This window comes from Danio aesculapii, chromosome 7 (genome assembly GCF_903798145.1).
Source record: "Danio aesculapii chromosome 7, fDanAes4.1, whole genome shotgun sequence".
Taxonomy (NCBI): Eukaryota; Metazoa; Chordata; class Actinopteri; order Cypriniformes; family Danionidae; genus Danio; species Danio aesculapii.
Genome location: NC_079441.1, coordinates 51,633,026 through 51,660,699, shown reverse-complemented (window position 1 = coordinate 51,660,699; position 27,674 = coordinate 51,633,026). Strand labels below are relative to the sequence as shown.

Below are 27,674 nucleotides of genomic sequence, written 5' to 3'. Positions count from 1 at the left end.
AAACTATCCATCTGGAGCTCCTTAATGGGACTCTACACTTGTAAACACTTGGTGCATCGGGCTCACGCAGATCTCACTTCCGCACACAGTCATCAGCGCTACCAAGCCGACCAATCACAGAGCTTGCGCTGCGCATCGTTGCGCCGTGTAGTTACATTTTTTGAGTGGTGCGTGTCAGCGTCTCCAACGGCCACAGCGAGGGCTATGCGACCACGCGTACCCTGTAGTATAAGCGTACACTTGACGCAGAAGTATAAATCAGCCTTTAGCTGTACCTTTTTTGGTGCCACTGTTCTGTAACAAATTTGACATATTGGCTTGTTCACATTAACAGGCTCTCCTCTTTCATTTGGCTTAAAGCCAAAATGTTCCCACACCGGAGCTGAAGTCTCTGACTTTGAAACCAAGTCCATCGCGACTTGTTTATCCTAACTGACTGTAGTTCCTAAACATGAATCAGTGGGTTCACGTCTTGCCTTCACCTCCACTATCCACTCTCTCTCGCACTCTGTCCCCACCTTCCACAGAAACCAGAATGCAGTGCGTTTGACAAAAAAAAACCTTATATTATGTAGCCTAATCGTCATCATCTTAAATTTCTTTATATAAAATCGACAATATATCGCGCCCTCCAAAATTAACTGCACTTATTTTAATATATCGCGCAATAAGTCAATATTTCGACTATCGTAAAAGACCTATAAGCCACTGCACTGTTCAGGTCTATAGAATGCTTGGATGTTGATGCATTTGTTTTTAAAATGTTTCCTGAATCATGGACTAAATAAACTAAATAAAATTGTTGTAAGAAAATACAAAACTTACATATACTAAGAGAACTATATGACAGAAAATGTTAGCGGTTTTAAAATCTTGACTTTTATCCATTAATAAAACATGACCTAAATTCTATCACAATTTAAACAATGGAAACATTTAAATGATTGGTTACAAAAAATATGAAAAATCTATAAAGATTTTTGTGTTATGTTCCAACTATTTTGTAGACTAAACTAGTAAATAATAAATAATTAACATTTTACATAATTAGCAGTTTAGATATCCAGTTTACACAAAGTCTGATTACTAAATTGCCATGGGTAGAGCAAAACAGTACAAAAACACATATACTTCTGTTCGGTAAAAGATCGTAACTGGTTATTATGTACTGATGTCATTTATCTGGTGCGCTATGTCACAGTAGCATGCTATGGCAAACATACTTAAAACTAGGGTTGTTCTGATCACATTTTTCATTTCCAGTTACCAATACCTGAGCTTAAGGTATTGACCGATACAGAGTACCTGTAGCGATTTTAAAATCTTGACTTTTCCAAACCACAGTAAACCTTGAATTCAGTTATTGTCCCATGCCTAATCAATATCTGTTTTGGGGTCTGTCAAGATCACACATAGCTAATTCTTACTACAGTACTGCTGCCTGTGTCCATCCTGGTCCTAGACTGCAGGTAGGGTCAATTAGAGCGCCTGAACCCTCAGCTCCAGCCCTAATGAAATAAAGGAGCCTGTGTTCATCCGGTGAGATGATGATGATGTGGTGTCAGTGAGCATGCTGTGTGGGCTCTGTTCCCCCTGGAGTGAGCCTTAAGTAGCTGAAAGCATCTACGGCTCTTAATGAGGTCCGCCATCCAGCAGGGTGCAGGTCAGGTCCCCTCTCTGTAACAACCTTCATAAAACACAGTCTAGCTCAAGGCCATGTGCAGCTTTTCTCCAGGTGTCATTCATTTCCTGTCTTAATGCACCAGCACTCATCTTCCTTGTTTTGTCTCTCTTGTGGTTCCAGATGGAGTCTCCGGTCTCCACCCCAGCTCCTCCTCCGCTTCACCTCCTCGCCTCTATGGGAAACAGTGACATCGCATCTCCGTGCGAGCAGCTTATGGTGCGCACACGCTCAGTGGCTGTCAATACTTCTGATGTGGCCCTGTCCACAGAACCAGAGTGCCTGGGACCCTGTGAACCAGGCACCAGCGTCAACCTGGAGGGCATTGTGTGGCAAGAAACTGAGGACGGTAAGAAAACTGATTACATCAAGTGTTGATTAGTCAAGTTTTGATTTGATCTTTTGACTAAGTGATTCTCTTAATTGCAAGTAAGGGTGTCAAAATTGATTGTTCCTTCACTCAATGAGAGATCATAACTGAATATTACATACTGTCATTTGTCTGGTGTGCTATGCTACAGTCACATACTATGGTGAAGCTTACTTAAAACTAGGGTTGTTCCAATACACTTTTTTCCCTTCCCGATACCAATTACGATACCTGAGCTTAAGGTATCAGCCGATACCTGAGTGTGTATCTGTAAATTATTAGAGTATTTGTGGTTATTATGTACTGACGTCATTTATCTGGTGCACTTTGTCGCAGCATCATACTATGGCAAAGCATACTTAAAACTAGGGTTGTTCCGATACCCTTTTTTCCTTCCCGATGCCGATACCTGAGCTCAAGGTATTAGCCGATACAGAGTACTGAACTGCTACCTGAGCATGTGTCTGTAGAAACAGTTGTGTACACTATTAGCCCTGTAGAAATTGACAAAATTAATTTACGGTGTGCTTCAGACTTATCTATTAATAAAACATGACATAAATTCTACCACAATTTGAACAATGGAAACATTTAAATGATTGGTTACAGAAAATCTGGAAAATCTATAACGATTTTTGTGTTATGTTCCAACTATTTTACAGACTTAACTCAAAATAATTTCCTATGGCGAAGCATACTTAAAACTAGGTTGTTCTGATACCCTTTTACCTTCCCGATATCGATTCCGATACCTGAGCCCAAGGTATAGACCGAAGCAGAGCACAGAAACGATACCTGAGTGTGTATATATAGAAACTAGGGCAGCACAGTATATCGTTTTAGCATCAATATCGCTATGTGCAAGTCTGAAATAGTCACATCGCAGGGAACCGCAATGTAGTCAGGATTATAGTTGAGCAGATATTACTGTTAACATCATAGTGGGATAATTAAAAATTTTAACCTTCGAGTGAAAGTTTATTGTTTGCATGTGCTTTTAAGGCCTGACTGTAAGAATTTTAAGCAAACTTCAACATTTGGGCACAATAAATAAATAAAAAAGTTAATTTTACATTTGTACTCAATTAAAACGATATAGTGTTCTTATTATTATAATACAGTGATTACTTTACATTTATTTTACATATGTATTACATATATATATATTGTTTAAAGTGATATTTTAACAGATATGCTCGCCTACACAATCATCTCAGTCTTTACAAGCTATTCAAGTCATCTGGTGAAATTGCATTTATATCACAATATATATCGCAGTGAATGAAAATATTGCAATGTCAGTTTTTTCCAATATCGTGCAGCCCAAGTAGAAATTGTTGTGTACAGTACTAGCCCTGAATAAAATGACAGAATTTAATTTCCTGATACCGATACTTTAGCTCAAGGTATCGGATGATACCGAGTAACAGTTGTGTACACAACTAGCCCTGTATAAAACTGACAGAATTAATTTACAGTGTGCTTTAGACCTATCCTTTAATAAACATAAAATCTACCACAATTAAAAAAAATTATCATTTAAATTGTTGGTTATAGAAAATATGGAATCGCAATAATGAAATTTTGGGTTATGTTTCAACTATTTTGCAGACTTAACTTAATATAATTTACTTGGAATAATTTGGAGTTTAGATATCTAGTTTACACACAAAAAATCTGATTACTAAATTGCCGTGGGGAAATGAGCTCTACGCAGTACCTTTTTCTCTAAACAAAATGACAAAAACAAGATAATATTATTTTGTATGCATACAAGCATGTAACTTCAGATCAAACATTATTAAAAATACATTCATTTTAATCATGAAACTGCTTATGTTCAGTTTGCATTAGGTCAGATATTTCTAGAATCATGTAACACCCTATTTTCTGTGCTCAGTTTAATTATTTATTTTTTATGCATATGAGCTTGTCAGTTCATTTTAAAAAGAGAGCTGTGAAGAAGCCAATTAAGAGTAGCAAAAGCTGAAACTGTTGACTCATAAGTCAAGGTGCCATTCACAAAAATAGATGCTTAAATGTCCTTTTTATTTTCAGCCTTCATGGTAAGCGTTTCTGACTGCACAATATATATTCCCAATAAATCCACAAAATAGCTTCCATGTTCAACCAACACGCATTCCAGTACCACTTACACAGCAGGCATAAGCTAAAATCAACCATAATGACATTAGAGTTACAGTAATTTTCCCCTATACATAAACTGTATACAAAAAACTAGAATAAACCCCTTTGAAAATAATGAAGAAGCAAAGGTATAGATCTCTCGCAGTAGTTAATTTAAATGGTTGTTTTTAATGTAAAACATCAAATAATTGCTTTACATAAATAAACTTGTAAAACCTTCTCATTCGGTTAGATTCCAAGAGTAATTATAAGAGTAATCTTCATCTTACACACGATGAAATAGTTTTGTTCCTGCCCTATTTTACATACTCCCTTCCTGAATGCCCCCAGGGATCAATAAAGCACATCTATCTACAATATAGTTAAAAACACCTGCTTCCTAATGATTTCAGACCCACCACGCAGAGTGCCTTATGTTTGGCAATTAATGTATTTTAACTAGATTTGTCCAAATTCTGTGTAGGTTAAATATATCTATTTATTTTTATCTCAACTATTCATAGCCCACTGCAGAAGCATCGTGTGTTCTGCTCTCTACTAGCCTCAGTCTCGATCAGGGGTGCAATTGTTCAGACTACTCATGGTTTTATAGTGTTAGGGTTACGACTTATTTATACTTCTGCGTCAAGTGATCGCCGCTACTTATCGCTACTGCGATGTGTTGAGTTTCTTTGCAAGTGTTTTTAATGCTACCTTAAGGCTCAAGTAGCTCAAACTTGCTCATTCAGAGGCGGGGACCGGTGGATATGCAACAACTTTAATCAGAAAGTGAATCTGGAGCTCTTCCACGGGACTCACCACTTGCTCCTTGTCCATGCTTCTCAGCTCCACTCACACTCGTTAGCACTACCAAGCCAACCAATCACTGAGCTTGCATTATGTTTTGTCAGCCACATCGAAGGGTATGCAACTAAGCGAAGGATCAACCGTGTGCACTCGACACAGAAGTATAAAGGCTGGTTTATACTTTAACATCAAGTGATTGATGTGACCTACGGTGCCTTCGAAGTTGTGCATTTATACGTCTGTGTTTTGTTTGCCTTGCTCTGCCTTTTCGAAAGGCTTGCTGGCAGTGGGTTTTATGTTCCTTTGTGTTGAGTTTCTTTGCGAGTGCCAGTGGATATGCAACAACTTTTCCACAGGACTCGACACTTGCTCCTTGTCCATGCTTCTCAGCTCCACCCACACTCTTCAACGCTACCAAGCCAACAAATCACTGAGCTTGCATTCCGTTTCGTCTGCTACGTCGGTATGTGGGTAAGGGTATGTGACCAAGTGAAGGTTGTGATGGATTAACCGTGTGCACTCAACGCAGAATGATAAAGGCTAGTTCATACTTCTGCGTCACGTGATCGTCGTGACCTACAGCACCTGTATTGCGCGTAGCCGTGCATTTATACTTCTGCGTGCTGTTTGTGTTGCTCTGCAATAACACTTTTTTTTATCAGTGAGGTTTCCTCTGTGTCAAGTTTCTTCATGGGTGTTTTGTTTTTTCTAAACTAAAACTGGCTCATTCCGAGGCGGGAACCGACAGACGTGCAACAAATCTAGTCATAAAATAAACACAAAACAAAAGTTTCCTTCTGAAGTTCCAACACTTGTTAAACACTCTTTCTCGCATGCTTCTCGGCTCCGACCACACTCGTCAATGCTGCCAAGCCAACCAATCACTGAGCTTGCATTATGTTTCGTCAGTCACATCGAAGGGCATGCGACCATGCAAAAGCTGTGCCAGACCGTCATTTGTGCACTTGACGCAGAAGCATAAATCAGCCTTTATGTTTATTTCAACCAAGAGTGAGCGACTTCCAGCGACCTCTGTCCATGCGAGCGACAGCGACTCTTGGCAACCAGGTGGGCGTGTCAAGTGAAGCTCCAAAGTTGAGAGTCCTTCAACTTTATGCAAATGAAGAGCGACTTTCTTGAGCGGCAGCCAATAGGAGCACCAATAGAGCTGATGATCCTCTATCAGCTCGATCAGAGGCTGGTTGTATTCCCCGTGCTGTAGATCTACACAAACCTGCGTTTACAGCTGGTTACTGCTGTAGAGCAACAGGCATCTACAAAGTCGCTGCTAGTGTGAATGAGGCATCAGAAACTCAACAAACCGACATGTGAGGAAGCATGATGTTAGCAACAGATTACCATTGTAAGAAGTGATTGGCCAGTTCTTCACATGTCCAATGCCTGGGAAAGGTAATCGGAAGAGTACAAAGGTGGAACTTTTTTCTTTCGTTGCCATTGTTTTTCTCATCAAACCAATATTAATATTGATTATTCTGGACTGTGGATCACAGTGCGCACCAAACCATGGAAGGAGGACAGGACGGTTTAATTTTGAAATTTTTTTTGTTGGGGACTGTTCCTCTCCTAGTTTTGATTGTCGAGAATGAAAAGGAAAATCTTCAAATCCCTAAATAAGAGCATATCTAGGCTATGGGTAGGCATTGGAGTGCGTGCCGCCCACTCTCTGCCTGCTGCCATCCTCACAGTGCCGCCGCATAAAGGGCTGCCTCATCAACATTCAATGCGCATTGGCTGTCTAAGTGTTTTCTATTCCTCTTGCCATGGGCACACTATGTCTGATTCACCCTGTTCCTCTGTGGCCACTATTATGTGTGTGTGTGTGTGTGTGTTTCTGACATGGAGAGAGAGAACGCAGTTGAAGGGTCAAGTGGGGGAGAAAACCAAGACCGTTTGTGAGGCCATTCACAGCCCTGACCAACTGGTGCCACGCTTCCACAACATCAGCTAGTAGCATTGGTCCCAAACACAAGGCTCCAATCATCTGCTCTTACTTGAGAGAGGGAGCCATTGATGTGCAGGTGTTAAACACACGCTCCCTCTTTCTGTTTGGGATGCGAGTGCTGGTTCCACTGGTGTACATCTATGCTTTTTGATGTGTTATTTTTTTTCATGGTGGTGTTGGGCAGATCTGTATCATGGTGACACTTTGTGTGGGAGGAGAGTAGAGCAGCAAGATCCCGTGGCAGGGAACACATCTCTCAAACACTTTGAGATGTTTTTCCGCTGTGCTGCACTCTCTTAGAGACACCGCAGACAGTCCGCCCACACTTCTCATAAGGATGACTTCCTATGTCCTAACACTCTCAGTGTGCCAATGTTTATTTTGGTTCTGAATCTTTAATGCAGGGTTGATCGGGAGGGTTGAGATCAAAGTCCAATCAAACACACAATCATGAAGGCTTCGGAGGTTTGTTAATAGGTACAGAAAGGCCTCCTAGAGGCGGTAGATCTCTGTTAAGCCCGGCTCAGGCTGAGTAATTTTTAATAATTCTAAACGACTGTAGCTTGTCAGACTGTACAGACATGATCCCCATATCACACTGTAAGATCTCAGTTGTCATAATGTCAGTCTGAATGCACCAAAACAAGACACCCAAGAAAACTCACCTGGACTTTGACATCATCCATCCGTTGCACATTTAGTAACACACGTTCAAAAATGATACCTCACAACATACATAAAAATCAGTAGCAGCAATTGTTTAATAAAGGTCATCAGATTCAATACTCCTATTGGTTCTTGGTTTGACGCTCATCATAGCTGAAGTCACACAGCAGGAAAGTGACTGAAATCTTCTGACTTCATCAGAGGAAAAATCTGATCGCAATGGTCATTAACTGCTGTTGTTGAACATGTCAAAACAACAATCAAAGACCACAGATTTTAGCTTGGGATTACAGGAATCTTGGCTCAGACCAAATCATGGCTCAGTGTGTGAGGGAAAAAAAATCGGTTAATCGTGATTCTTTTTTTAGCGATTCTGAATCGTTTCTTAAACGTTCTTAATTTAATCTGTATTCAAATTAGATTGTGATAAACGTTGACATGCGCATGCACGCAAGACCTGCGCAATGTTGTAGAATTTACTTAATTAGGACAAAGATGGACAAATTAAAGAATATTTAAAAAGCGCCACGCTACTGCGCTTCTTAACTGCTGTCTGCTTTCAGATTCCTGCAGCGCCAGTGTTTGTCGTCCATTGTGCGATTGGCTTTAGAATCACTTCAGAATGCATAACGGGATGAATAACATGATGCATAGACATTGACTAAAGCAGAATTGTATTCGGCTTGTGACTTGTTCTTCAAATACACACTGTAAAAAAATTTATGACAAAAAGTCTAGACAAAGTTTTGAGTTATACAAAGTTTAACTTAATATTTTAGTCAGTTTGATGCAAGTTGAGATGATTAGAAAAGTTCATTTGATTCAACAAAAAAATTGAAGGCAGCAAGAGTGAATGCAGTAAATGAAGAATTGTTTACTACTGTGTTTTGAAAGCTCTGTGCCTCGGAACTAAAAGCAATTCTAATAGAATTTTCAATAAAATTTTTATTTGAACATTTCTGCTTTGAAAACATTTTTTGTTAAAAGGCTATTGACCTTATTCTTCAATGCTGAAATGCGCTTCTTTTTGCGATTGTTTTACAACTTCTGATTCAGTTGCCTATGGGAGAAATGACTAGGAATAATAAATGGCAGAAAACAATCAAACTACTTTCTCTACAAACAAGTGTATCCATGACTATACAGACAAAGCAGAATAATATAATTAGAAAATATCAGTTTGCAAATACAAGCAGCCTAACGAGCTGTTTTTAATGTCTAAAAATGAACGGAAGTGAATGAGACCTGAAGGCCCACTCGTACACGAAGAATAAGGTCAATAAACAAATTTAAAAATGTAATACTCTCTTTTTGGAATAAGAACATTTTTTTCCTTTATAATTTCTCTTTGTTATCTGGCATTTAAGTGTTACGTTCTGAGGTTATAGCTTTGAACTTGAATAGCTTTGTTATTAAAATACAGTAATATTTTTTTAAAGATGCCAGTACTGTCATACTAATCATTGAATTGGAATCACTACTAATAGTATAAAGTCTGGTTAAATTATAATGTTGCAAAGATGTATTTGCACAGTCAACGAAATAGGAAAGATTGTAGGTCAGGAAACATTTTAGAATTGAATTGACTTGAATTGTGAAATCTAAAGTCTAAAGATTCCCATGTCTATTGTTGGTTAGTTCAAGTTATGGGAAGTTCATATTTATGGGTTGAGAAGTTTAAAGTCAGAATATCAGGTCAAATAATGCTGGTTAACCAAGATGGCCAAGTAGCTTCTCTGCATGAAATTCAGCTGTATATTTAACTCTATATTTTTTAAACTGTGTTAGTGATTTTGCTTTGGTTGCTATATAAAATTTCCTTTAATACAGACTTGATTCATTCAACTTAGAAACTGTGAAAACCCATGTGATTCCCTCTCATAATTAAGATTTAGCAGAACATTTATTTCTGTTTATCTTGTAAATGTTTTTTTGTTTGTTTTTGACATGAAAGTAGTATAAACCCTGGATTGAGCACTTGAGTCATTTTGATGGCTATCGTTACATCTAGGATGTCGCTTATTTTACACCTGTTTTAACATATGATTGTAAAAAAAATGTCAAATGTTGCCTGTAGAACTGCTCAAGCAATAAATGAGTGCTTTTGCATGCACATTCTTAATCCCATTATTACTAATAGGCTGACATTGCACTTGGTCATATAAACGCATTAACCTGCTTTCATTCATCAGAGTAACGTCTCAAATGTCTCATATATAAATTGATTGTCATTCATCTCAGTTAGATTTTTGCCCTTTACACTGATTTCATCCTGCATGTAAACACATTAACCTGCTTACTGCCAGTTTATTGAAGAGCGCATATATGATATGTGACAGGAACACGTACTTACTGCAGATTTAAGCAAATCCAGAAAGACCAAATATTCTGTCAAGGGAATAGGAACCGTACTGCAAACCTGAATATTTCTTGCGCCAAAGAAGTATAACAAAGTGTTCTCATCTTGATCAGCAGAAGTGGAACTGGTTCAATCAAAACGTAACATCTTGAGAGGATAAAATATGATCTGTTTTGACTTTTCTTAGGTGAAAACTAACATAATAAATGAAATACTCAAATTTATGTAAACACAGTGAGTACGTTTACATGGACACCAATAATCAGATTTCAATACGATTAGGACAATCCTCTGATTAAGAGTCTACCATGTAAACAGTGATTTTTGATGGCCTTAATCAGACTAAAGTCATAATCAAACTAAACAGAAATTGAATTAAGACATGCAGATTTTAGTCATATTATTAAAGTGCACTACAGAGATGTAAACACCTTAATCAAACTATTACAGTCATGTAGGATTTTTGCTGTATTTTGGTGACAGGATGGTCAATACACAAACGGCTATTTGACACTATTCTCTTCACCTACCGAGTCAGTGAAGAACCACAGATACCGTTTTTCCCATACGGTGGCGGCATCAAATTCCATTAAAACTACACTCTTCCAGCAGTTCATACTCGCATCTAATATCTGCATGAAATGTTACTGAATGGAAGCGAAAGTGCCAAACTGCAGTGAAAGCCAACAAAATAAAAATGGAACACCGGAAATTACATGAAACTCCAGAGGAAACGTTGCATGGTGACGCAATGACATTAATCGAATTATGTGCTATAACCTGTAAAATGGGATCATGAAAGGAACATTCAAAAAGCAACTCATGTATAACCCATAATCATATTATTGTCTTATTCAGATTAAGGCAAATAATTCGATTAGTGATGTCCATGTAAACGTAGTCAGTGACTTGCATTGCAGAGACAAGTCAACAGTTTTCTTAATTAGTTCAATTATATTAAAACTTATTTGAGTTTTGATCAGAATATTGATCTGAATGTAATGTGCTTATTGTTAAAACATTTAGAAAATGTTTTTATCTACAGAAGAAATTGAATTGTGCTCATTTGCATTTTCTCCTATGCATTTTCTGGCATAGCTGATTTAAAGGTGCAGTATGTGATTGTCAAAATGCTAACTGTTCGCATTACAGCTTTGAAAACACAATACCCTCCCTTGCCGTCCAAAACCATGCCTTCTGAAATCACAAACGCGCACCTAATAGATAACAGTTATGCCTGCATGATTTTCAAAGTAGTCGTCTCACGGATGTTTTCACACTTCATGACTATCTGGGGTAGCGTTCTGTCGGTGCTGTGTTTACACTGTAGGATGGATTTTAAAATAAGAAGAATAATTTTGTCCAGGCTATGTCTCACAACCAAACAAACGCGAGAAGTGACATGGAAACAATGCAAGGTCACGTAATATATCGTTCGTTATTAACTACATAATGGAAAAAGAAGACTTTAGCTACAGAAACTTGTGTTGCTCACCTGGCTTTTGAAGAGAATTAGCAATTTGTCCTTAATTTTTTTAACTTTTCGACCTGATTGTGATATTGATCCGATGACAAGTCAAACAGACACAGTGCTCCTGCCAATTTTCCTCTAGTTATTCCTCCATTTCTTGGGTCCAAATAAACTGAAAATGAGCGCTTTTAACCTCTCCCTCAACTTCCCGCTGGCCTGCAGGTACCCATACTAGTGGATGCTGCTCTCTCATTGGCTGTAGGTGATCGCGGATGTTATTTTCAATCAGAAAACATTTCACACGGCATGATTTGAATCGCAGACAGCTCCAGATATTTAGCATGCCAAATATCTCACGGGCGTCGGCGTCTCATTGGCAATTCTCTCATACCACATCCTTGATAGTTCAGTATGTATGATTGTCACTCACGTGAATGAGCACCGATTTGCCTGTGATTTCAGGCATTTGTCGGCTATTTCACAAAACCTATCGACGAGTCAAAATCAGGGCTAAAATCATGCAGTCTGAGCTCTGCATTAGACATCCTACTAGATCATGTCATTCTCCAGTTAGAAAACTTAATATTAATTTATAAAACTACAATTCCAAAACTGTATTATAGCTAGCACGTTTTTAGTTGTGTAGCAAGCAAAACTTGTCATAATGTGCAATATTTCATGCGTGCAAGAATTGCTGGACTCACTTTCTCCTAAAGTGACTACTGTATGCTTAGTGGTTGGCCAGCGGTGTGCAAAAATTACACTTATTACTAAACCATACTTACATGCTATTTCAGACCAAATATTTAAAGTTGCATGGGAAACAATATAGGGAGCGCATCACGGGCTGTCATTGTTCAAAAATTAACCAATGTGATGTGATTATAAAACAAACCTCACCTCATTATAGAAGGCTAGGCAGAATAGTGCTGTTTACTAATGTTTAGTTGTTAAACTAAATAAAAATCTACAATATTGATGCTCTAAAAGAGCCCTTAAGAAACTGAAAATAGTCACATCAATTTTTCTCCGGAAGATTTTAGTGGCTGAACAACACTTCTGTGCATATAACCCATTTATAATACAACACAATCTACGTCAGCTGACTAAAATAGTTTAAAATCAGAACAATACCTGTCTTAAAGAAATACTTCAGCCAGGGTGTCATCCTTCCTCCAGCGTGCAAAAGTAATTTCAATATTGATTCGGGATTTTAAAAAGTTTTGATTTCACCATTCGTTTTTACTGCTGTCACTCTCTTGTGTGCAATTGCAAACAGTGGATCTGCGTGAACGGGGTGAGCAAATGTACAAATCTACATTTGCTGACAGACAGTTAAGAATTATGGGAATTATTGGCCCGACAAATTTTAATTGGATGAACATTTTTTAGTCCTTTATGCCTTACCCAGAATATAAAAATACGAGTGGTGGGCAGTTATCGGCGTTAACGTGTTGCGTTAACGCGAGACTCTTATTGCGCGATAAAAAAATATCGCCGTTAATCTATTCTCAAAGTTGGGTTGGGAGCTGGGTCTATTCAATGCAAGCTATGATGACTTTCACCTTGACATTTTAGCACAGATGTATACCTGACCGGTGAGCTGACAAAAAAAGTGCCCTTCTGAATAAAATCAGCAGGATGCCTGACTTTAACTGCAGTTTGGCAGTTTCACTTTAACTCATGAACATTTCATTCATGCCTCCTTGACAAATGATTGCTATGTTTACTTCAATAATGCCACTAATATATGCATACTCCACGTCTTAATTCCATTTTTGTTTAGTTCAGTTGTGAGTTTAGTGGGATTAAGGTAATCAAAAATTGTTGTTTCGAGCTTATATAGGCCTACAGTTCAAAACTCATTTTTAACTGAATAAACAGTTAGTAAACACAAGTACATCTTATTGAACATAATTTATTTTCATCTCCAATTATCATAGTATTCTCAAGCAGTTTGTGAGGCATTTTGGAAACAGGAGATGAACTAATGCGCCACCTGGCTTGAGAAACCCGTTCTCAAAGACTTATTATTTGGGTAGCACACATATTCTGAATGCCTGCCGCAGAATTCCTATGAGCCATTTTAATCTAGACTAATTCTGAGATTAATCTAGATTAATAAAATTAAGTATATGCCCAACTATAAAAAATACATACAAATACATTTAGATCATTTACTTTAATCATTGCTATTAGAATGTGAATAGACTTTCAACCAGCACAACAAAAAATATTTTCTGCAGTCAATCACCTACTGCACCTTTAACATTAGATGTTAAATTCTTGTTAAAGGATGTTACCTCTAGGGCTATTCATGCAAACCAAAAGGCTACAACAATGGAAAATGTTTTTATGAAAGAAGGAAATCTCTACTGGGAATATGTACATTTGTGTTCCATTCAAATATCTGTGAGTGTTCCTTCTTTTTATACTGTTTCTCATTTGACTTTAGTAAGTTGCTAAGTTAAAGAGTCAGGATTCTGAAAAAATGTCTTTATGGCACAAGTTCTCTGATGTTTTAGTGAAATATAATTTTCATTAGCGTTTTTTTAATCAATGTTTCTTATAAACTAGTAAAATACATGTATAATCAACATTCTCTTGCCTCAATAGTCTCTGCGTCATCTTGGCATTCATTACATTGTCTTACTGACTCTGCATTGCATGACTTGTCACATCCACTAAGGATGCATACCTTAGATTTAAGACAAAAATAAGGTATCCCGTAGGAGAGCATAATTTAGAGTGGCATTTGTGTCAGGAGCACAACTAGTAAAACAACAAATGTTGCCTGGGAAGCTCGCTGGGCTTTGGAACGATCATCCATCTTCCATGACTTATTGCAGATCAAGTTGTTGCTGAGTCGCAATGTCCTCTCCTGACTTCCTCGAATAAACAGTGCCGTGCATTATTTCAGCCAAAGCCCAGTGTGGAAATCTTATCTTGTGTGCTGCAACCTTTTATTTGCGGACAGACATATTGACTTGCTCATGTTTCAGCCCAATGCGTGAATCCCAGAATGGCAGGAGGTTAAGGGCAGACAGCTCTCGGTTCATGATGAAACAGTCAGAGGCAGATTGGAGCAATATTTCTAGGCATCACTCTGACACAAATCCCCTCTGCAGGACGCTGGAAGCGAACCAGGGTCGTGTTGGTGTGGCATCCACTCTCACAAGCCATGCATGCTGATGCCTCCAAATGTCAGCCCTAAATCTTCTGAAAGTTTATTGCTCTTGAAGTAGAGCCCAGAAAGCCCTCACCCACAGACTATGAAGGGCTCAGTGCCAGCAAACACAACCATGCCAGACAGCAAGGCTCATATGCCAGTATCCTGATTCAACCGTCTTTCCAGGGCCACTTCAACAAGCTGTTGGATCAATGTGTGATTTTATTGCCAGAATTACCTGTTTAAGTAAAACATAGCTGATTGCGTCATTACCGTTTCTGTTTTCATTTGTGGACTTGGCTCATCCTGGATTCCACCATGAGGTCAATGAAGTGTTTGCGTTTAATGTCAAAATCAGTCAAGCCTGCCTTTCAGAGTTTTTAGACTCTTGTTTTGTTAAAGAATCCATGAAACCCTTCCTTGAGGTTGTGTTAATGTTTCTTTTTCTGGTGTAATTTCTGTCATCAAATCAAGAGGGGAAGGACTTATCGCTGGCCTAAAAATATGTTTCATTATGAACCGTGTTATTTTTGCTATTTTTTAAATCATTAATTGCTGAAGAATTAAACCAGCCTTTGGGGCCATTCACACAGAACACGTCTTTGCATATAAAAACACAAGAAGCACTGCTCAGGAATGGTTCTAATAAAAAGAGCAGAGTAGTCCACAAAGGTATCCAGACACGGCCACTAAGCACCTGTTAACAGAAACTTGCCACAGCCTGGCAGCCCAAGACTGGCTACTCACTGAAGCTAAGGAGGGCTAAGCCTGGTCAGTACCTGGATGGGTTACCACATGAGAAAACTAGGGTGCTCTTAGAAATGGTGTTAGAGAGGCCAGCAGGGAGCAGACAACCTGCGGTCTGTGTGAGTCCTAATGTCTTAGTAAAGTGAAGGGGACACTATTCTGTCAGTGAGCACCATCTTTTGGATAAGACGTTAAACCGAGGTCTTGACTCTCTGTGATCATAAAAAAAATTCATGACACTTCTTGTAAAGAGTAGGGGTGTAACCCATCATGGCCTCCAAGTCATCCCCATCCACAGAATAGGCTTTATCACTGTCTCTTCACTGTCCTGTGGCTACCATCTTATCACCCCCCAGTGATTGTGAAGCACTTTGGGTGTTTGACCATGCACAATAAATGCGCTATATAAATACACATTACTTAGTACTTACTTGCAACACTTCCCCTGCTTCCGAGTTTGTCTGATTGGTCCACTGCTTTGGAAATGACACTGTTTAACAGTTGAAGTTCTTTAAACTTAACACGAAATATAAAAATGTGGTGCTCATGAACATTCCACCATGCATCATTCCATTGGATCAATGGAAAAGTATTACATTGTAATCGAAAATCACATTTTGTGTGAGCCCTTAGATGGTCTTTACTGGTTCAAGCTGGTTTTCCTGCCTGTTAAGCTAAAAAGTGGTTAAAAACTGAGCAGGATGGAAGCCTCTAGAGTAGAGTATAAACTCCAATGTAGCTGGTATTAATGGGGTGTAAGAGTGCAGCAGTGCACATGCTAAGCTTCTGTTTGTTCCACTCTGACTTCTGAAGGGCAATCGAGGTGAAATGCTGGCCATTTAGCCTCATTTAGCCTGGGTTCAGACAGGTGGCCAGAGGACCACTAATGACTGCAAGTGAAATAGGAAGGGGCCCCACTAATGTGCTCTTCAACTGACCTCCATTGACATTTTTCAAAGGAACAGTCGTGATTTCAGCTCTTGCATTCAAATGCCCACTCTGTGATGTTTGGGTTGGTGGAAAACTGACAAATGCTTTTTCGTCAGTAAAAAAAAAAAAACATTAAAAAAAGCAATGTTTTACCAAATAATTCATTTTTTATGTTTACATAAACATTTAGATGGTTATCTGAAAGTCTGACTGAAGCTATGTCAAGGTTACACAACATTATGCAGTCTCTCCTGAGCAGTTAAGGTCATACATTTGTAATGTAATATGGATTTTGCTTGCTATTGTGGAAGTGAAAAATCTTAGAAACATCCAGCACTTACCTGTCCAAGATTCTGTAGCAAAGCCTATGAATCACTGCCAGACACAAGCATTTTCATTTGCTTCAGCTGTTTTCACACAATTGCAAAACCATTTGCAGAGGCGGCTCACAGCACTGCAAAGTCAGATGGAGGACACCATCAAACAATTTTCCTCCCAGAAACGACACTCTCTGCTTCTTACAGCTTTTAGCTGGTGCAATCATGAAGTACACGGTAAAAATAGCAGCAATTCTTTGAGAGTGCTGGCCTTAGAGAACCTCCATATTAACTGTTTAAATGGAAATTGTGACTTCTGCTAGGAATGAAATGGATGTGCAGACAAATTAATGTGCTCCCAATCAGCACATATAGTGTAACTTTACATTGAATCTCTAAACAGAACAGAGATAATCCCAAATTATTTTTAAGGGTCCTTTTTGTTTTTATTTTTTTAAAGGTATGCTGGTAGTCAATGTTACATGGCGAAACAAAACATATGTCGGAACACTGTTGGATTGCACCCGTCATGACTGGGCTCCTCCAAGGTATGTAAAATGTTTTTAGTTCTTGTTTCTGATTGTCAGTATTCCTCCCTTCAACATACACCACTCTCTCATACTCCCTCTGCAATAGCAGTAAACCAGGTGCATCTCAACATAACTGTTAGGCAGAACTAAAAAGAGACACCACCAGGCCTATCAGGTGATAAGGATAGAATGAATCTGATTTATAATTAGAATATTCAGATCTATTCATTTGTTATTGATGAGTGACCTGATATTATTCACAATAATGTACTAGTGGAATTAAATGTTAAAATTTTAGTAGTTCTGTATTGACATTGTAGTTAGTAGTTTGCGATATTTGTAACAAATCTACACCTACTGTTGGTTATTTCACAGTTTAGATATTTAACTAAAAATGTTCTTTACATATTACAGTCTAATTTATTTACACAAATTGCATTAATTGTCCCTATTTTCCATTAAGGTTTTGCGAATCTCCCACAAGTGACCTAGAAATGAGAAATGGACGTGGCCGTGGTAAAAGAATGCGACCCAATAGCAACACCCCAGTCAACGAGAACAGCAACTCGTCTGATAACAAGGGCAGCAACAACAGCAAGACAAGAGCAAGTTCCAACAGCAAGGGTCGGCGTGGAAGCCAAAACTCCTCTGAGCGCAGAACTCCACCCAACAGCAACACAGAGGACATAAAAGCCAGTCCATCCTCAGCCAGTAAGCGCAAAAGCAAGCCTGCATCAGACATGGAGCCCAACTCAAGCTCAGAGGATTCTAAAGGCAACAAACGTATGCGCACAAATTCAAATGGTGGAATGACCTCCTCTGCACTCCCAATTCCCATCATCAAAACAGAGTCCCTTCCTCCTCCTTTAGACCGTACCTGTCCCTCACCAGTACTAATTGATTGCCCACATCCTAACTGTAACAAGAAGTACAAGCACATCAATGGGCTGAAGTATCATCAAGCTCGTGCTCATAATGATGACGATGTTAAGTTGGACATGGATGGAGACAGTGAATATGGGGAAGAATCCTCTCTTCACCCTGAGCCAGGAAGTTGCAATGGAGCTTCGATTACACAGAAAGGCTCTCTTTCCCCAGCAAGATCTGTCACACCAAAAGGAAGAGGATTTGATGCTCAAAGTCCATCTCCTTCTCCTGGAAAGTTTGGCTCTAAGTCAAAGAAAAAGAATGGTGACACTGAAGCAGACATTTGTGGTACACCTATGGAAGTTTGTGAGGACGGTCCTTGCGTCACTGCTGATGAGGCTAGCAATGATGGAATGGAGGACAGGAAGTCCAAAAAGCCAAACAGCAATGTCAAGTCTGACAAGCTGTCCCAGAAGAACATGAAATCCTCCAGGACCATGGCTCCCTCAATCCCTTCTCAGCAGATGTACTCTCTACAGCCAACATCCTTCAGTGGCGGAAGCCCCAACCACCCTCCTGTTATGGCCAATATGTTGCAGGGCATACCCAAAAGTCCCCAATTGAAAGGTATACAGTCAAAATTAGGTGCACCAGGGGACTCATCACCAATTAATCCAGCCTTGAGCAGCTCCAAGGACAAAAAGAAAAAAGACAAGAAAAAGAAAGATTTGGGCAAGGATGCAGACAGTCCCAAGCTCCCTGGAAAAAGTGGGAAAACTGAAGAGGGGAAAAGTCCATACTCTGAGTCCTCTGACCCAGGAAACAGGAGCGAGGGTCATCTCAATGGCTCCTCTGATCCTCATCAAAGCCGCCTTGCTAGCATGAAAGCAGAGGCAGATAAAATATACAGTTTCACAGATAATGCTCCCAGTCCATCCATTGGGGTAGCCAGTCGTGTGGATAGCAGTGGACAGCCTCTCACTCCCCTGCATGTTGTGACCCAGAATGGGGCTGATAGCTCCTCAGTAAAAACGAACAGCCCTGCATACTCTGACATATCTGATGCCGGAGAGGATGGTGAAGGCAAGGTAGAAGGAGTCAAAGTCAAGACAGAAGATCAGTCAGGCAGGGACGGTGCCAAGAAAGCACTCTTTCCCTCTCAGGCATCCTCTAAGGAATCTTCATATTATCCTGGCTATGACAACTACTACTCTCCCAGTTACTCTCACCCTAGCCCTGGTGGTGCCACAGCAGGTGGACCTCTACCGGATGGGCAAGCTGTGAAACTGAAGAAGGAAGAGGAGCAAGAATTGGTGGAGGAGAAGGTGAAAGTGGACATGCAAGATGAGCGCAAAGCTGAGGTTGCCTCGAGTCAGCCACACCAACAGCAGCAAGCCTCTGTTATTCAGCAGCGATCCAATATGTACATGCAGCCACTTTACTACAACCAGTACTATGTCCCCCAGTATGGATACCCAGACCAGGTTTATCATAACCACCTTATGAACACTAATCCAACATACAGGCAGCAGTATGAGGAAAGGCAGAGACTCATGGCTGAGCAGCATAGGTCTGCTGAAAAGAAGCCAGATTCAGGTTTAAAGGACAGGGAATCCTCTCTCAAGGAGGACTGGAAACAGAAGGGGCCTGTTCCTCCAGGCCTAACAAAAGCCCCCAGCCTTTCAGACCTAGGAAAGCCACAGGCCCCTGGCAAACAGAGAGACACTTCCTCCGAAGCTGCCAAGTCAGTCATCATCCCTAAAGGGGAGGAGACCAAGCTGCAGCCACAGCAGGCCGAGGGGCTTAAAATGAAGCTCAGTGAAGCTGGCCATCATGGAAAGGATGACTCAAAGGCAAGTGTGGAGTCTGCCAGGCTGGGTATGGAGCAAGCCATGTGGTACAGACAGGTGAGGCAAATATGTGATTCTTAAAGTAAAAGCCTGTACAGTTAACACGCTGGAGAGATAATTCACTCACAAATGAAAAGTTAGTCATTTTTACAGATCTTCATGTAGTAATGGAGGGTCTTCAAAAGGACCAAAACAAGTGCAATTAAAGTCTTATTTATAATGCAAGATTCATTGGTCTTTGAGTATTATTGTGGCCATTTAAGTTGAATGAAGGATCACATATTTCAGAATTTTAAACTAATTTATCATCTCTCAAAACCATAAATGTTACACTTTTGTTTCAGTACCCTGACAGTCAGAGACCACCAGATGATGATCGAGATCGAGAACGGGAGCGGGACAGAAAAGGCAAAGAAGAGAGGTCTAGGCAAAAAGACAGCAGCTCCAAAGAAGATAATAAAGATGTAGTTGATGTTTCCTGTCCTCCCAGCATTGAGGACCAGCGAAGTGGAGGGAAAGATCCCCGGCCCAATCCCCACATACCTTTCGGCTCCCCTTTGGCACAGCACCAACCCTACCTGCATTACATGCATGGATATCCTTTTGGGCAAAGCTATGATCCCAACCATTCTGGATACAGAGGCATGTCCTCCATGATGAACTATCCAGGTAAGACAAACAACAACCTCTGAATGGTGACTTGTATTTGCAATATTGAAAAATGAACATTGCTTACTTGCTCCTGAACTTCATGCTGTTTATTATTGGTGTGTATGGTTTGGCCAGTAACATACTGTATGCAAGTACAAAAAGGTGCAAAGGATTGCTTGGAAAACACATTTTGAGTATGCAGTCTCAACCTCAGTACTCAAGATGTCAGTAAAGTTACTTTAAAGTACAAGTGCTGTTAAGCCTAAAGTATTATTATTTAGGTAACTAGCAACAGTTTACCTCTCGTAGTTGACCTAATCTCCACTATAGTGCCCCTTGTGAGAGGGCAAATTGAGAGTACAACACATACTTGCATTTTTAAAAACATTTTTGACATATTTTGGAACACTAAAATGCAAAATCAACTTGATTAAGTGGAAGCGTTGGCATTCATCTACCTGCATAAAGTATGTTTGGGGCCTTAAGTGCATAATGGTAGTAGAAACACACTATGGTCTCCTTATCTTTAGGGTCCTATCTGCCAGCGGGATACCCTTTTTCGCCTTATGGCAGTAAAATGATCGGTGGAGAAGAGGGAGAGAAATCTCGCTCAAGCCCCACAGTCAGCAGCAAGTCGGCTTCAGAGTCCAAAGCACTGGACATATTACACCAACACGCCAATCAGTACAAGAGCAAATCGCCCACCGTTGCTGACAAGCCCTCCCATGAAAGGGAGCGAGGACTAGGTGACCGAGAGCGGGAAAGAGAAAGGGAGCGAGAGAGGGAGCGAGAAATCGATAGACCTCGATCATCTCCCTCCCAACGCATAATGGCACCCCACCACCACCTAGGCTATCCCCTTGTAGCCGGGCAGTACGATCTGTCTTATGCCACAGGTCAGCAGTTTAGTACTCTTTCACAGTAACTTGAAACCAAAAGATTAGCACTGTGTGCTTAACTCACAGTCTGTCTGACAACAGTATCTACAATTAAATAATTTGTTATACAGTTTTTAATGGTAAAGAAATAGACTATGTTTATGTAGGTGTATAGTGTATTTTGGTCTTGTTTAAATGAACATGTATTTATGTTAAATTTTTTTGGAATTAGGCTCATTTTACAAGTCACCTAGAGTTAAACAGTTGATTATACAGTTGAAACTTTTTAATTGTCCACAGTCTTAGTACCAGATGTAACTACAAAAGTTTCAAGCTTTAAATAGGAAATATGTTGAAACTTAGGTCATTTTTGAGCGCTAACTGTCTAATCTTATTTAATGATTTATGCTAAGCTAAGCTAAAAGTGCTTCGACCAGACCTGGAGATCAACTAAATGGATTCAAAAAGGGTTTAAGTCAACTGTTTAAATCTAGGGGGACTTCCAAAGAAGTAATCCCTTAATAACAGTGTTAATAGAAGGTATTTATGAATCACACTGATGAAATGTATTTAAAAATATATTCAGTTAGGGGATGGCTAATGTTAACCATGCATTTCTTAATGAAATTGAAATGTTTCATCTGAAGTGTTTAGGGTGAGAAAAAAGCAACAAATTATTGCTGTTATAAAACTGTGTCAATTCCACAAGGAAACGGTGAGAGTAAACAACATCTTTACTGAATGTTCCTTAATTGCAGGCCTTTCATCGTCAGCGATTGTTGCCAGTCAGCAAGCCTCAGCCCCTTCCCTGTACCCACCAGCAAGGAGGTGAGAATGGTAAGACAAACAAAGATCAAGCAATGTCATAAAGAGGGTTCAATTGTGGTCAAACAGAGTGCATTACACAAATTGCTGTAAATAATAGCATTGGTATATCCCCATTTCAGCATATGATGTGTAACTTAAGAGCTTTTTATTGTTCCATTTGCTCTGAGGCCTTGCAGTTTAAAGATTCCATAGACCTCAGGCTGTTTTAGGGGATTATGACTGGTAAGAACTCCTAGATTAAGGCTAGTGTTTTGAGGACAGTGGTTCTTTCCAGAATCGTTTTGGCAAATGAGGCCAATACTGACCTCTGGTGGACAAACATTTTATAACATTATGAAGATAGAGAGTTCTCTGGTTAATTCAGGGGTGTCCAAACTCAATCCTGGAGGGCCGGTGTCCTGCATAGTTTAGCTCCAACTTCCTTCAACACACCTACCTAGAAGTTTCTAGAACACCTAGAAAGAGCTTGATTAGCTGGTTCAGGTGAGTCTAATTGGCGTTGAAACTAAAATATGCAGGACACCGGCCCTCAAGGACCAAGTTAAGGCACTCCTGGGTTAAGGCATGGTCATAATAAATATAGCATAATATCGAAATAATAATTTTGTGTAAAGGCACCATGAAATATTTCTTGGGGTCAATGTAAATGCTTGAAGATTGTAATAATAATACGATCAAAAATTTTACAATTAAATCATTATCCCTAACGGTATAGATGCCTTTTGTAGATGAGAATGGGGTTCTATCGTATCTATATTTGAAGGTTTGTGGCATCTAAAATATATGAACACCCCTTCCCTAACCAGTTGTTTCTTGTGTTTTCTTTCTGCTTTTAGGGAAACCTGATTGTCTCGCCGTTCTTTACAAATAATCATGTGACTGGATCACATGGGGAAGTATATGGAGCTCATTTAGACATCAGTTGAATGGTGTTTCTATATTTTTAGTTCTTCTGCCGGAATGTGTGGCAGATTGATGTTTTCCTAGTATCTGTACCTCGTACCCCACTACAGACTGTGAGACCAGGTTCAAAGCCATCCTGCCCTGCTCAAAGCCCAGCTGGCCACTGAACTGAGCCTGTGAACCGGTGAGAAATGACCGAAAAGCAAAGGACTTGTCATTCCGCTCACCCGACACAGGATGGAGGCCAGACAAGAGGCAAGGACTCGAGGGGACACATAAGAACACAAAGACTGAAAATAGTTTTATCACACTGAGATAACTAAAGTTGTTTCCCTTTTTTATTTTAGTCGGCATCCTCACTGAAAATCAATCAAACGACAACAGAAACGAAAAGATTTTTGAATTGTACTCCACAAGTGAAAGCTGCGGATAATAATCTAGCATTGTCTCATACCTCCGTCTTTCTGCCAGTGGTTCCTAAACGATTCTCACCGCCACATGCCTCAAGACTGCTTTCCCTCACAATTTTTTTTCCTTATATGACTCCCTTCTCTAGCATCAGTGGTTCCGTGTAACAAAAACCAATCAATGTTTTATTTTATTAATATTTTTATTTTATTTTTCCCAAGCAAAGAATAAAAAAATCATACATTCGATAAGTTATAGCACTCAGCTTAAAATGCATACTAAGTTTTCGTTATGCTAAGCCGCACCATCAAACTAGCATATCGAAGAAATCATCCTGTTTCAGTTTTTAAAAAATCACGACCTTTCATATTACGAAATCTAATTTTAGCGAGCACTGTTGCCGCCAGACTTTCTCCAAAACATCACTGGCGGAGGTCCGTTTACTCCAGGGAACTTTTCTTTGATTTCGTTTGGTTATCCTTCAACTTGAATCCAAACATCCTCCTTACCTCATCACTAACAGAATTCCCCATTTATTGCTATGGTTCTTTAAAAAAAAAAGTGGATGTTCGTTAATGTGGCAAGGTATAGTAAGTTGTTTTAGCCAGACGCTTACGTGGTGGCCGTTCTGCTACAGCGGTTATGGGGTGCGTGACACCAGAGGCCCAGTAGTTTTGTTCTAATTGTTCTGAAGTTCTTGCATGGGGCCGCTCTATCCCTGAACACTTATCGTGGAAGTGTCGTGATAATCTCCAGCGTGTTTTTCTGAAACCAAGTGAGCGTTTGACCCCCGAAACATGCTTTCATAGCCCATCAGGCTCTGTGTATTTCACGTGTCGTCCAGCATGGTGTATACTATAGCACTAGAAATGTGACTTTGAACAGTGTCTCCTCAGGCAACGCAAACTTTGGGTTTGCACCAAACGCTGTCGATATTCTTGGTTGCGCACACTATGTGATGTCTGTATATGATGTACAGAAGGGACTGTTTTAAACTGCAATCAAGAAACCATCCGATTACGTAGATGTTTTGTTTGGAAATCTGTCACTAGGGTGTTTTTTTTCTTCTTCTTCTCCTTCCATAGCTTTGGATTGGCTTGCTGTCACAATGCTTGCTGTTTTGATTTTCATTCGATATGTCTGTGAAACTTTTCGAAGAGTCTCTCAATCCAAAACTGGTCGCAGCTCTCAGTGGATCTCAGGCAGTTTGCTTTCTGCTGAAATTGCAGATTTTTTTTGGGTCATGTTTTCACACTAAGTGATTCAAGCTGGTGGATTTTAACAGGCTCTGTTGGAACGAGAAGGACAGACAGGTGTTCGGGGGATTACGTTGACTCATCCGCTCCTTCTCATGCCTAAAGTCGCAACGACAAACGCAAACTACAAGAGTGAAGCACTATGGTACACCGAATACTGAGAGAAAGAGGGTTTTTACATTACACGTCTGAATTCATCGGTATGCCATTTGATTTTAGGGCTTGTGGGGATGCTCAGAACAACTCTTTGGAACACATCATGTTTTTTTTTTTGTAAGTTATGAAAGATTCTCAGTAAAGATCATGAACATTGTCTGTGCATTTAGTTCCAAATGGTGCTCCGTCGACACACTTTGAGTTTATTTGGAAAGAGGATGCAGTGCACTCTTGCATGCTTTTGCGTCATTTTCACAACAGACTACAGACCCTTTCCTGTCGCGCTTCATCCCAAGTGTCTCTCGAAAGACAATTTATTATCACCAAGTGTCAGGCCCCGGTACTTAAAGAATGTTTACATTTTTTTTAATGGCTTTGTTTGGAATATTTTTGGCTGTATCACCCAATTCCTCCTGTTCTTTCTTGGACTGTTCTCTTATGTAAAGTGTACATTACCACGTTTCTTTTTTTTATACAATACTGTAACTTGCCTTTGTACATTTAGGCAAAAAAAAATAAATCTTTTTATGAGACAATCACATCTTTCCTTGCTTCGCTCTGTTTGTTTCAATTTTAGTCATCGGTTGTCTTTTTAAAGGGATAGTTCACCCAGAAATGAAAATTCTGTCATGTTTTACTCATCCTTCACTTGTTCTAAACCTATTTGAGTTTCTGGTAACACTTTATTTTGATGGTCCCTGTTGCACATTTTGTTGACTTTGGAACTACGTACCAATTACCAATTAGTCTGCTTAATATCTGCTGATATTGTTCCTTCAACAGGCATTTAACTGACTATAAGAAACTTTACAAGTACATGTCAACTTACAGTAAAGGCTGATTTATACTTCTGCGTGAAGTGCATGCATATGGTCTGACGCCGACGCTGATGCGCACATCTCAAAAAATTTAACTACATGTTGCAACAACACAGTGCAAGCTCTGTGATTGGTCGGCTTGGTAGTGTCATGGTTTCCGGCTTTTCTCTTAATGAATCAAACTTGGAGATTATGAATATCAGAAGAATATACTTTATTGGAATATTTTCAAAAAAAGCAGAGACGTCCGTAAGCAGACCCATCTTTAGTCTCACCCTAGGACAATCCAAAGTGTCTGTGTTCTTCACAATATTTATACAGAATTTCTCTCCCCACCTCTCTCATTTTAACTCCGACCATTTTAGGATGTTTTCTCTTTACTGAGAGGTTTAGTATATCTTTAAGTGCTCATGTTATTCCAGGCCCTGTCCCCTGCTAAGCAAATATCTGTTTTCACACCAAAGTTCTTTCTCCATAGATGCAATCTCATCTGAGTGTTTACATACTTTGACATGATGGTACGTTAATTTTATAATATGTCACTCACTCTCTTGAAAGCCTCTCACAGATATACAGATATACACCGATATACAATCATTGTTTTACATATAAACTCATTCTCCAGCAGTGACCTCACACATTCCTCAGAAAAACACCCATTCTACACACACCACCAGTTGTCACCTTCTCAAAATACACCACCAGTTGTTACCCTTTTTTTTCTCAAAATGCATGTCTAAGCATCTCTAGGTAGTTATATAGGTTGACATCTTTACTACACCCTTTTAAGTGATAAACAAATCTTCATCAGTAGCTGTGCCGAGTGTAGGCTGTGCTGAGAGCTGCGAGCCCAATGGAGCAAGTGTTTACAAGTGTCCAATCCCGTGTAGGGGGATGTTTCATATTTACCTTATGATTAGGGCTTGACAGAATCTGTGGACATTATTGTAGGTGTGTCAAAATTAATTATTTCTTCAGTGCACCGCGATGCAGACACTGACAATTCGGTATAAGTTCAATAATAGATCATAATGGTTATTACGAACTGACGTCATTTATCTCATATGCGTCATATTGTGTTAGCTTACTATGGCAAAGGAGGTAACCGCAAGTAATTAAAACACTCAAACTACTTAAAAACACAGAAACTCTGCACAATTTGCTGTGTGAGTTTGCTGGACAGTCTTTCACTGACACTGAAGTGCAGCAAAAGCCCTGTTTTACTGTTAGTAAACTCCATTTCTCTATCTCACTGTGGGCCCTTTGACCTGCTGGCATGAGGTAACATTAAAATGCTTCCTCTCGGCTGTTACAGCGTTACTTCTGTAAGAAACTTCTGTAAGAAGCAAGTTTTCTTCTTCACATCTATCATAGATCAGCAGTAATCGCCGCTGTCGTTTGTCAGTGTCACTCATTGGTGAACAGTACCAGAATGTTAGGGCTAATCGTAGCCCTTTCAGTTGAGCGCGTGACCAATCACAGGGCTCAACAAGGCTCATAGAGCGAAGGGGATATTTACATTTGCTATAAATGCTCATGTTGTTCTGTGCATGTACTTGAGTTTTTAAAGGTACAGTTTATATACAATTGAAGTCAGATTTATTAGCCCCCCTGAATTATCAGCCCCCCTGTTTATTTTTTCCCCAGTTTCTGTTTAACGGAGATTTTCAACACATTTCTAAACATAATAGTTTTAATAACTCATTTCTAATAACTGATTTATTTTGTCTTTGCCATGATGACAGTAAATAATATTTGACTAGATATTTTTAAGACACTTCTATACAGCTTAAAGTAAAAATTTAAAGGCTTAACTAGGTTAATTAGGTTAACTAGGCAGGTTAGGGTAATTAGGCAAGTTTTTGTATAACGATGGTTTGTTCCGTAGATTATCGAAAAAAATATATAGCTTGAAGGGGCTA

The 27,674-nt window shown here is 39.5% G+C and overlaps 1 protein-coding gene across 2 annotated transcripts in view; it reads left to right on the top strand.

Moving 5' to 3' along the window:
- znf609b (zinc finger protein 609b) overlaps positions 1 to 25,475 on the top strand; it is a 107,925-nt gene extending 82,450 nt beyond the window's left edge. The window contains exons 3-9 of one of the 2 annotated variants that reach the window (XM_056462135.1): positions 1,805 to 2,030; positions 17,068 to 17,155; positions 17,601 to 19,911; positions 20,199 to 20,523; positions 21,036 to 21,401; positions 22,142 to 22,211; positions 23,048 to 25,475. In XM_056462135.1, coding sequence (XP_056318110.1) covers positions 1,805 to 2,030; positions 17,068 to 17,155; positions 17,601 to 19,911; positions 20,199 to 20,523; positions 21,036 to 21,401; positions 22,142 to 22,211; positions 23,048 to 23,057 — 3,396 coding nt within the window. In that variant the 3' untranslated portion in view covers positions 23,058 to 25,475. Of the gene's footprint in view, positions 1 to 1,804; positions 2,031 to 17,067; positions 17,156 to 17,600; positions 19,912 to 20,198; positions 20,524 to 21,035; positions 21,402 to 22,141; positions 22,221 to 23,047 lie in introns of both variants that reach the window. The other variant, XM_056462136.1, reaches the window with a different exon arrangement.
- The last annotated feature ends 2,199 nt before the right edge of the window (positions 25,476 to 27,674 follow it).